At 48.7% G+C, this 10,660-nt stretch overlaps 1 protein-coding gene across 4 annotated transcripts in view; it reads left to right on the forward strand.

Annotated features, from left to right (window-relative positions):
* LOC115131475 (trafficking protein particle complex subunit 9) overlaps positions 1-10,660 on the forward strand; it is a 316,964-nt gene that overhangs the window by 46,636 nt on the left and 259,668 nt on the right. For all 4 annotated transcript variants that reach the window (XM_065020435.1, XM_065020436.1, XM_065020438.1 and 1 more), the window contains one exon: positions 10,011-10,159. In XM_065020435.1, the coding sequence (XP_064876507.1) occupies positions 10,011-10,159 (149 nt within the window). The remainder of the gene's footprint in view (positions 1-10,010; positions 10,160-10,660) is intronic.

The raw sequence follows: 10,660 nt of genomic DNA on the forward strand, positions 1-10,660 counted from the left end.
TTGTCTGGAGGCTCTGTTGAATAGGCTAGTCTGGGGAGACTGTTGAATAGGCTAGTCTGGAGACTGTGTTGAATAGGCTTGTCTGGATGCTCTGTTGAATAGGCTTGTCTGGAGGCTCTGTTGAATAGGCTAGTCTGGAGGCTCTGTTGAATAGGCTTGGCTAGTCTGGAGGCTCTGTTGAATAGGCTAGTCTGGAGGCTCTGTTGAATAGGCTAGTCTGGAGGCTCTGTTGAATAGGCTAGTCTGGAGGCTCTGTTGCATAGGCTAGTCTGGAGGCTCTGTTGAATAGGCTAGTCTGGAGGCTCTGTTGGATAGGCTAGTCTGGAGGCTCTGTTGAATAGGCTAGTCTGGAGGCTCTGTTGAATAGGCTAGTCTGGAGGCTCTGTTGAATAGGCTAGTCTGGATGCTCTGTTGAATAGGCTAGTCTGGAGACTCTGTTGAATAGGCTTGTCTGGAGGCTCTGTTGAATAGGCTAGTCTGGGGAGACTGTTGAATAGGCTAGTCTGGAGACTGTGTTGAATAGGCTTGTCTGGATGCTCTGTTGAATAGGCTTGTCTGGAGGCTCTGTTGCATAGGCTAGTCTGGAGGCTCTGTTGCATAGGCTAGTCTGGAGGCTCTGTTGAATAGGCTAGTCTGGAGGCTCTGTTGAATAGGCTAGTCTGGAGGCTCTGTTTAATAGGCTAGTCTGGAGGCTCTGTTGAATAGGCTAGTTTGGAGGCTCTGTTGAATAGGCTTGGCTAGTCTGGAGGCTCTGTTGAATAGGCTTGGCTAGTCTGGAGGCTCTGTTGAATAGGCTTGGCTAGTCTGGAGGCTCTGTTGAATAGGCTAGTCTGGATGCTCTGTTGCATAGGCTAGTCTGGAGGCTCTGTTGAATAGGCTAGTCTGGAGGCTCTGTTGAATAGGCTAGTCTGGAGGCTCTGTTGAATAGGCTAGTCTGGAGGCTCTGTTGAATAGGCTAGTCTGGAGGCTCTGTTGAATAGGCTAGTCTGGAGGCTCTGTTGAATAGGCTAGTCTGGAGGCTCTGTTGAATAGGCTAGTCTGGAGACTGTGTTGAATAGGCTTGTCTGGAGACTGTTGAATAGGCTAGTCTGGAGACTCCGTTGAATAGGCTAGTCTGGAGACTCCGTTGAATAGGCTAGTCTGGAGGCTCTGGTGAATAGGCTAGTCTGGAGACTGTTGAATAGGCTAGTCTGGAGACTCTGTTGAATAGGCTTGTCTGGAGGCTCTGTTGAATAGGCTTGTCTGGGGCTCTGATGAATAGGCTAACCTGGAGGCTCTGTTGAATAGGCTTGGCTAGTCTGGCGGCTCTGTTGAATAGGCTTGGCTAGTCTGGAGGCTCTGTTGAATAGGCTTGGCTAGTCTGGAGGCTCTGTTGAATAGGCTTGGCTAGTCTGGAGGCTCTGTTGCATAGGCTAGTCTGGAGGCTCTGTTGCATAGGCTAGTCTGGAGGCTCTGTTGCATAGGCTAGTCTGGATGCTCTGTTGAATAGGCTTGTCTGAAGACTCTGTTGAATAGGCTTGTCTCGAGGCTCTGTTGAATAGGCTTGTCTGGAGGGAGGCTCTTTTGAATAGGCTAGTTTGGAGGCTCTGTTGAATAGGCTTGGCTAGTCTGGAGGCTCTGTTGAATAGGCTTGGCTAGTCTGGAGGCTCTGTTGAATAGGCTAGTCTGGAGGCTCTGTTGAATAGGCTAGTCTGGAGGCTCTGTTGAATAGGCTAGTCTGGAGGCTCTGTTGCATAGGCTCTGGAGGCTCTGTTGAATAGGCTTGTCTGGAGGCTCTGTTGAATAGGCTTGTCTGGGGCTCTGATGAATAGGCTCTCTGTTGAATAGGCTTGGCTAGTCTGGAGGCTCTGTTGAATAGGCTAGTCTGGAGGCTCTGTTGAATAGGCTAGTCTGGAGGCTCTGTTGAATAGGCTAGTCTGGAGGCTCTGTTGAATAGGCTTGTCTGGATGCTCTGTTGAATAGGCTAGTCTGGATGCTCTGTTGAATAGGCTTGTCTGAAGACTCTGTTGAATAGGCTTGTCTGGAGGCTCTGTTGAATAGGCTTGTCTGGAGGCTCTGTTGAATAGGCTAGTTTGGAGGCTCTGTTGAATAGGCTTGGCTAGTCTGGAGGCTCTGTTGAATAGGCTTGGCTAGTCTGGAGGCTCTGTTGAATAGGCTAGTCTGGAGGCTCTGTTGAATAGGCTAGTCTGGAGGCTCTGTTGAATAGGCTAGTCTGGAGGCTCTGTTGCATAGGCTAGTCTGGAGGCTCTGTTGAATAGGCTAGTCTGGAGGCTCTGTTGAATAGGCTAGTCTGGAGGCTCTGTTGAATAGGCTAGTCTGGAGGCTCTGTTGAATAGGCTAGTCTGGAGGCTCTGTTGAATAGGCTAGTCTGGAGGCTCTGTTGAATAGGCTAGTCTGGATGCTCTGTTGAATAGGCTAGTCTGGAGACTCTGTTGAATAGGCTTGTCTGGAGGCTCTGTTGAATAGGCTAGTCTGGGGAGACTGTTGAATAGGCTAGTCTGGGGAGACTGTTGAATAGGCTAGTCTGGAGACTGTGTTGAATAGGCTTGTCTGGATGCTCTGTTGAATAGGCTTGTCTGGAGGCTCTGTTGAATAGGCTAGTCTGGAGGCTCTGTTGAATAGGCTTGGCTAGTCTGGAGGCTCTGTTGAATAGGCTAGTCTGGAGGCTCTGTTGAATAGGCTAGTCTGGAGGCTCTGTTGAATAGGCTAGTCTGGAGGCTCTGTTGCATAGGCTAGTCTGGAGGCTCTGTTGAATAGGCTAGTCTGGAGGCTCTGTTGGATAGGCTAGTCTGGAGGCTCTGTTGAATAGGCTAGTCTGGAGGCTCTGTTGAATAGGCTAGTCTGGAGGCTCTGTTGAATAGGCTAGTCTGGATGCTCTGTTGAATAGGCTAGTCTGGAGACTCTGTTGAATAGGCTTGTCTGGAGGCTCTGTTGAATAGGCTAGTCTGGGGGACTGTTGAATAGGCTAGTCTGGAGGCTCTGTTGAATAGGCTTGTCTGGATGCTCTGTTGAATAGGCTTGTCTGGAGGCTCTGTTGAATAGGCTAGTCTGGAGGCTCTGTTGCATAGGCTAGTCTGGAGGCTCTGTTGAATAGGCTAGTCTGGAGGCTCTGTTGAATAGGCTAGTCTGGAGGCTCTGTTGAATAGGCTAGTCTGGAGGCTCTGTTGAATAGGCTAGTCTGGAGGCTCTGTTGAATAGGCTTGGCTAGTCTGGAGGCTCTGTTGAATAGGCTTGGCTCTGGAGGCTCTGTTGAATAGGCTTGGCTAGTCTGGAGGCTCTGTTGAATAGGCTAGTCTGGATGCTCTGTTGCATAGGCTAGTCTGGAGGCTCTGTTGAATAGGCTAGTCTGGAGGCTCTGTTGAATAGGCTAGTCTGGAGGCTCTGTTGAATAGGCTAGTCTGGAGGCTCTGTTGAATAGGCTCTGTTGAATAGGCTAGTCTGGAGGCTCTGTTGAATAGGCTAGTCTGGAGGCTCTGTTGAATAGGCTAGTCTGGAGGCTCTGTTGAATAGGCTAGTCTGGAGGCTCTGTTGAATAGGCTAGTCTGGAGGCTCTGTTGAATAGGCTAGTCTGGAGGCTCTGTTGAATAGGCTAGTCCGGAGGCTCTGTTGAATAGGCTAGTCCGGAGGCTCTGTTGAATAGGCTTGGCTAGTCCGGAGCTCTGTTGAATAGGCATGGCTAGTCTGGAGGCTCTGTTGAATAGGCTTGTCTGAAGACTCTGTTGAATAGGCTTGTCTGGAGGCTCTGTTGAATAGGCTAGTCTGGAGGCTCTGTTGAATAGGCTAGTTTGGAGGCTCTGTTGAATAGGCTTGGCTAGTCTGGAGGCTCTGTTGAATAGGCTTGGCTAGTCTGGAGGCTCTGTTGAATAGGCTAGTCTGGAGGCTCTGTTGAATAGGCTAGTCTGGAGGCTCTGTTGAATAGGCTAGTCTGGAGGCTCTGTTGAATAGGCTTGGCTAGTCTGGAGGCTCTGTTGAATAGGCTAGTCTGGAGGCTCTGTTGAATAGGCTAGTCTGGAGGCTCTGGTGAATAGGCTAGTCTGGGGCTCTGTTGAATAGGCTAGTCTGGAGGCTGTTGAATAGGCTAGTCTGGAGGCTCTGTTGAATAGGCTAGTCTGGAGGCTCTGTTGAATAGGCTAGTCTGGAGACTGTGTTGAGTAGGCTTGTCTGGAGACTCTGTTGAATATGCTAGTCTGGAGACTGTGTTGAATAGGCTTGTCTGGAGACTCTGTTGAATAGGCTAGTCTGGAGACTCCGTTGAATAGGCTAGTCTGGAGACTCCGTTGAATAGGCTAGTCTGGAGACTCCGTTGAATAGGCTAGTCTGGAGGCTCTGGTGAATAGGCTAGTCTGGAGACTCTGTTGAATAGGCTTGTCTGGGGCTTTGATGAATAGGCTAACCTGGAGGCTCTGTTGAATAGGCTTGGCTAGTCTGGAGGCTCTGTTGAATAGGCTTGGCTAGTCTGGAGGCTCTGTTGAATAGGCTTGGCTAGTCTGGAGGCTCTGTTGAATAGGCTTGGCTAGTCTGGAGGCTCTGTTGAATAGGCTAGTCTGGAGGCTCTGTTGCATAGGCTAGTCTGGAGGCTCTGTTGCATAGGCTTGTCTGAAGACTCTGTTGAATAGGCTTGTCTGGAGGCTCTGTTGAATAGGCTAGTCTGGATGCTCTGGTGAATAGGCTAGTCTGGGGCTCTGTTGAATAGGCTAGTCTGGAGACTGTGTTGAATAGGCTTGTCTGGAGACTCTGTTGAATAGGCTAGTCTGGAGACTCCGTTGAATAGGCTAGTCTGGAGGCTCTGGTGAATAGGCTAGTCTGGAGACTCTGTTGAATAGGCTTGTCTGGAGGCTCTGTTGAATAGGCTTGTCTGGAGGCTCTGTTGAATAGGCTAGTTTGGAGGCTCTGTTAAATAGGCTAGTCTGGAGGCTCTGTTGAATAGGCTATTCTGGAGGCTCTGTTGAATAGGCTTGGCTAGTCTGGAGGCTCTGTTGAATAGGCTTGGCTAGTCTGGAGGCTCTGTTGAATAGGCTAGTCTGGAGGCTCTGTTGAATAGGCTAGTCTGGAGGCTCTGTTGCATAGGCTAGTCTGGATGCTCTGTTGAATAGGCTTGTCTGGAGGCTCTGTTGAATAGGCTTGTCTGGAGGGAGGCTCTTTTGAATAGGCTAGTTTGGAGGCTCTGTTGAATAGGCTTGGCTAGTCTGGAGGCTCTGTTGAATAGGCTTGGCTAGTCTGGAGGCTCTGTTGAATAGGCTAGTCTGGAGGCTCTGATGAATAGGCTAGTCTGGAGGCTCTGTTGAATAGGCTAGTCTGGAGGCTCTGTTGCATAGGCTAGTCTGGAGGCTCTGTTGAATAGGCTTGTCTGGAGGCTCTGTTGAATAGGTTTGTCTGGGGCTCTGATGAATAGGCTAACCTGGAGGCTCTGTTGAATAGGCTTGGCTAGTCTGGAGGCTCTGTTGAATAGGCTTGGCTAGTCTGGAGGCTCTGTTGAATAGGCTTGGCTAGTCTGGAGGCTCTGTTGAATAGGCTTGGCTAGTCTGGAGGCTCTGTTGAATAGGCTAGTCTGGAGGCTCTGTTGCATAGGCTAGTCTGGAGGCTCTGTTGAATAGGCTTGTCTGAGTCTGGAATAGGCTCTGTTGGCTCTGTTGAATAGGCTAGTCTGGATGCTCTGGTGAATAGGCTAGTCTGGGGCTCTGTTGAATAGGCTAGTCTGGAGACTCTGTTGAATAGGCTTGTCTGGAGACTCTGTTGAATAGGCTAGTCTGGAGGCTCTGTTGAATAGGCTAGTCTGGAGGCTCTGTTGAATAGGCTAGTCTGGAGGCTCTGTTGAATAGGCTTGTCTGGAGGCTCTGTTGAATAGGCTTGTCTGGAGGCTCTGTTGAATAGGCTAGTTTGGAGGCTCTGTTGAATAGGCTAGTCTGGAGGCTCTGTTGAATAGGCTATTCTGGAGGCTCTGTTGAATAGGCTAGTCTGGAGGCTCTGTTGAATAGGCTTGGCTAGTCTGGAGGCTCTGTTGAATAGGCTAGTCTGGAGGCTCTGTTGAATAGGCTAGTCTGGAGGCTCTGTTGAATAGGCTTGTCTGGAGCTCTGTTGAATAGGCTTGTCTGGAGGCTCTGTTGAATAGGCTTGTCTGGAGGGGAGGCTCTTTGAATAGGCTAGTTTGGAGGCTCTGTTGAATAGGCTTGGCTAGTCTGGAGGCTCTGTTGAATAGGCTTGGCTAGTCTGGAGGCTCTGTTGAATAGGCTAGTCTGGAGGCTCTGATGAATAGGCTAGTCTGGAGGCTCTGTTGAATAGGCTAGTCTGGAGGCTCTGTTGCATAGGCTAGTCTGGAGGCTCTGTTGAATAGGCTTGTCTGGAGGCTCTGTTGAATAGGCTTGTCTGGGGCTCTGATGAATAGGCTAACCTGGAGGCTCTGTTGAATAGGCTTGGCTAGTCTGGAGGCTCTGTTGAATAGGCTTTGCTAGTCTGGAGGCTCTGTTGAATAGGCTAGTCTGGAGGCTCTGTTGAATAGGCTTGTCTGGATGCTCTGTTGAATAGGCTAGTCTGGATGCTCTGTTGAATAGGCTTGTCTGAAGACTCTGTTGAATAGGCTAGTCTGGAGGCTCTGTTGAATAGGCTAGTCTGGAGGCTCTGTTGCATAGGCTAGTCTGGAGGCTCTGTTGAATAGGCTAGTCTGGAGACTCTGTTGAATAGGCTTGTCTGGATGCTCTGTTGAATAGGCTTGTCTGGAGGCTCTGTTGAATAGGCTAGTCTGGAGGCTCTGTTGAATAGGCTAGTCTGGAGGCTCTGTTGAATAGGCTAGTCTGGAGGCTCTGTTGAATAGGCTAGTCTGGAGGCTCTGTTGAATAGGCTAGTCTGGATGCTCTGTTGAATAGGCTAGTTTGGAGGCTCTGTTGAATAGGCTTGTAGTCTGGAGGCTCTGTTGAATAGGCTTGGCTAGTCTGGAGGCTCTGTTGAATAGGCTTGGCTAGTCTGGAGGCTCTGTTGAATAGGCTAGTCTGGATGCTCTGTTGCATAGGCTAGTCTGGAGGCTCTGTTGAATAGGCTAGTCTGGAGGCTCTGTTGAATAGGCTAGTCTGGAGGCTCTGTTGAATAGGCTAGTCTGGAGGCTCTGTTGAATAGGCTAGTCTGGAGGCTCTGTTGAATAGGCTAGTCTGGAGGCTCTGTTGAATAGGCTAGTCTGGAGGCTCTGTTGAATAGGCTAGTCTGGAGGCTCTGTTGAATAGGCTAGTCTGGAGGCTCTGTTGAATAGGCTAGTCTGGAGGCTCTGTTGAATAGGCTAGTCTGGAGGCTCTGTTGAATAGGCTAGTCTGGAGGCTCTGTTGAATAGGCTAGTCTGGAGGCTCTGTTGAATAGGCTAGTCTGGAGGCTCTGTTGAATAGGCTAGTCCGGAGGCTCTGTTGAATAGGCTAGTCCGGAGGCTCTGTTGAATAGGCTAGTCCGGAGGCTCTGTTGAATAGGCTAGTCCGGAGGCTCTGTTGAATAGGCTAGTCCGGAGGCTCTGTTGAATAGGCTAGTCCGGAGGCTCTGTTGAATAGGCTTGGCTAGTCCGGAGCTCTGTTGAATAGGCATGGCTAGTCTGGAGGCTCTGTTGAATAGGCTTGTCTGAAGACTCTGTTGAATAGGCTTGTCTGGAGGCTCTGTTGAATAGGCTTGTCTGGAGGGAGGCTCTTTTGAATAGGCTAGTTTGGAGGCTCTGTTGAATAGGCTTGGCTAGTCTGGAGGCTCTGTTGAATAGGCTTGGCTAGTCTGGAGGCTCTGTTGAATAGGCTAGTCTGGAGGCTCTGTTGAATAGGCTAGTCTGGAGGCTCTGTTGAATAGGCTAGTCTGGAGGCTCTGTTGAATAGGCTAGTCTGGAGGCTCTGGTGAATAGGCTAGTCTGGGGCTCTGTTGAATAGGCTAGTCTGGAGGCTGTTGAATAGGCTAGTCTGGAGGCTCTGTTGAATAGGCTAGTCTGGAGGCTCTGTTGAATAGGGTTGTCTGGGGCTCTGTTGAATAGGCTAACCTGGAGGCTCTGTTGAATAGGCTAGTCTGGGGCTCTGTTGAATAGGCTAACCTGGAGGCTCTGTTGAATAGGCTTGGCTAGTCTGGAGGCTCTGTTGAATAGGCTTGGCTTGTCTGGAGGCTCTGTTGAATAGGCTAGTCTGGGGCTCTGTTGAATAGGCTAACCTGGAGGCTCTGTTGAATAGGCTTGGCTAGTCTGGAGGCTCTGTTGAATAGGCTTGGCTAGTCTGGAGGCTCTGTTGAATAGGCTAGTCTGGAGGCTCTGTTGAATAGGCTTGTCTGGATGCTCTGTTGAATAGGCTAGTCTGGATGCTCTGTTGAATAGGCTTGTCTGGAGGGAGGCTCTTTTGAATAGGCTAGTTTGGAGGCTCTGTTGAATAGGCTTGGCTAGTCTGGAGGCTCTGTTGAATAGGCTTGGCTAGTCTGGATGCTCTGTTGAATAGGCTTGTCTGGAGGGAGGCTCTTTTGAATAGGCTAGTTTGGAGGCTCTGTTGAATAGGCTTGGCTAGTCTGGAGGCTCTGTTGAATAGGCTTGTCTGGATGCTCTGTTGAATAGGCTAGTCTGGATACTCTGTTGAATAGGCTTGTCTGGAGGGAGGCTCTTTTGAATAGGCTAGTTTGGAGGCTCTGTTGAATAGTCTTGGCTAGTCTGGAGGCTCTGTTGAATAGGCTTGGCTAGTCTGGAGGCTCTGTTGAATAGGCTAGTCTGGAGGCTCTGTTGAATAGGCTAGTCTGGAGGCTCTGTTGCATAGGCTAGTCTGGAGGCTCTGTTGAATAGGCTAGTCTGCCTATTCATGCGGAGATGTAGAGAACAGTTGTTGCTGCGTGAGGGATCTCTAACTGAAAACACATGATCAAAGTGTCATCGTCTAGTCAGGTCTGTGTCATGGGGGATGTAGAGAATAGTTGTTGCTGCGTGAGGGATCTCTAACTGAAAACACAGGATCAAAGTGATTCCTGATTGGTTTTCAGCGGTCATAAAAGCCTTATTTACTTTGACAAAAATCATTATTTTGTAGTTCTTCAGACGGTATTGGCAGCAGCTCTGTAGAGATGATTTGGAATAAATAATAGTCAAATAAAACAAATGTAATAATATACACAGCAGCCAAAATATTTGATTAAAGGCATGTGAATAAATGATGGTTAATAAGTGATCAGCAGTAATGAGAAGTCACTGGGTTTTTATTCATTGTTTTATTCTGTGTTACAGCATTCAACCCACATAATCAAAATTAAAAACTGACCTCAACAAGCGCTAATACAATAGTTCTTTAAAGGCAGCCTAGTGTTTCGGTTACAGTAGGTTCACTCAGAATTCTGCCCACTTGTCTTATATAGCCACTTTTTCTCCCAGTTTTCTATCTTCTCCGTATCCATTTGTGGGTTGGCAGGGCCGTTAGTAGAACCAGGAGAGATGGAGGACCGTCTGTACCGTTTGTCTGTGTGTAGATAGATAGATGAATGTCTGGCTACTCACAGAGGTGATAAGTGCTGTGTCTACTAGCGCCAATTCACACCTTCACAGTGCTTTGCTCATTAAATGGCCTGGGCTTCAACCTCAGGACACAATTCACCAATTCTACTGGATTTCTGTTCCGCTGCCATCTGATTGACAGAGTTGTGTGTGATTGGCTCATGTCACCATGACAAAATCCATCTCATTTTCTCTCTCAGGACCTTTAATGTTCATGGCTGTTGAGATAAAATCTTTCTCTCTGCCTCCTTCGCTCCTTCTCCATCTCCCATCCCTTGACAAACGATCTGACCTTAATGGCCACATGTACTCTTAAATCTCCACCCAGCATGGCCACCCCGCGGAGCCTGGTTCCTCTCTAGGTTTTCTTACTGGGTTCCTGTCTTTCTAGGGAGTTTTTCCTAGCCACTGTGCTCCTGCATCTTCATTGCTTGCTGTTTGGGGTTTTAGGCTGGGTTTCTGTACAGCACTTTGTGACATTAGCTGATGTAAAAAGGGCTTTATAAATACATTTGATTGATTGGTTGGTTCTCCCCTGCTACAGATCAGTGAAGCTGCTGGATCTGCCCGTCAGCCTGCGTCCCCACAAGCAGAAAGGCCTTCTGGAAAACAACATGTCCTCCAAGAGTCCCTTCATCTACTCTCCCATCATCATGCAGAGGACCAGAGGAGAGGAGCGCACCAAGAAGATAGGTGGGCACACACACACACGCTGACGCTCACACTCACACACACACACCCTTCTGAAGTTGCCATGTCAAAGTAAAACAGTTTTAGGCCTACTAATATTTTCATTGTAAAACATCTATAAATAACCGTGATGAAATAAATTCATCCCTTATACACGCTTGGCTAATGCCATAATTAAACCAGGAGCTCGAGCTCCTGAATGTTATAATTTTTTGGGGGATCTGAAAACCCTCCAGTTTTAGCAGACTTTCTCATGATTGTGACGGATGACTTCTCAGGATGAGTTCTACTCTGGCTTCTCACAGAATCCAAGGAGTGTGAACTCTCTCTCACTCTGATACAGTGCCAAATCAGATGGACTCAACACAATGGCTGTTGTTAGAATTGTTATCGACTTTTTCACTATGACTGAAAGCCATTCCATCTTCATCCGTTCACTGTTTGTTCATTGTAGTCTCCCTTTGAGTGTAGTTGTGTCCTGTCTTAGTGTGATGCCGTCTGCAC

This window comes from Oncorhynchus nerka, linkage group LG7, assembly GCF_034236695.1.
Source record: "Oncorhynchus nerka isolate Pitt River linkage group LG7, Oner_Uvic_2.0, whole genome shotgun sequence".
NCBI classification, from domain to species: Eukaryota; Metazoa; Chordata; class Actinopteri; order Salmoniformes; family Salmonidae; genus Oncorhynchus; species Oncorhynchus nerka.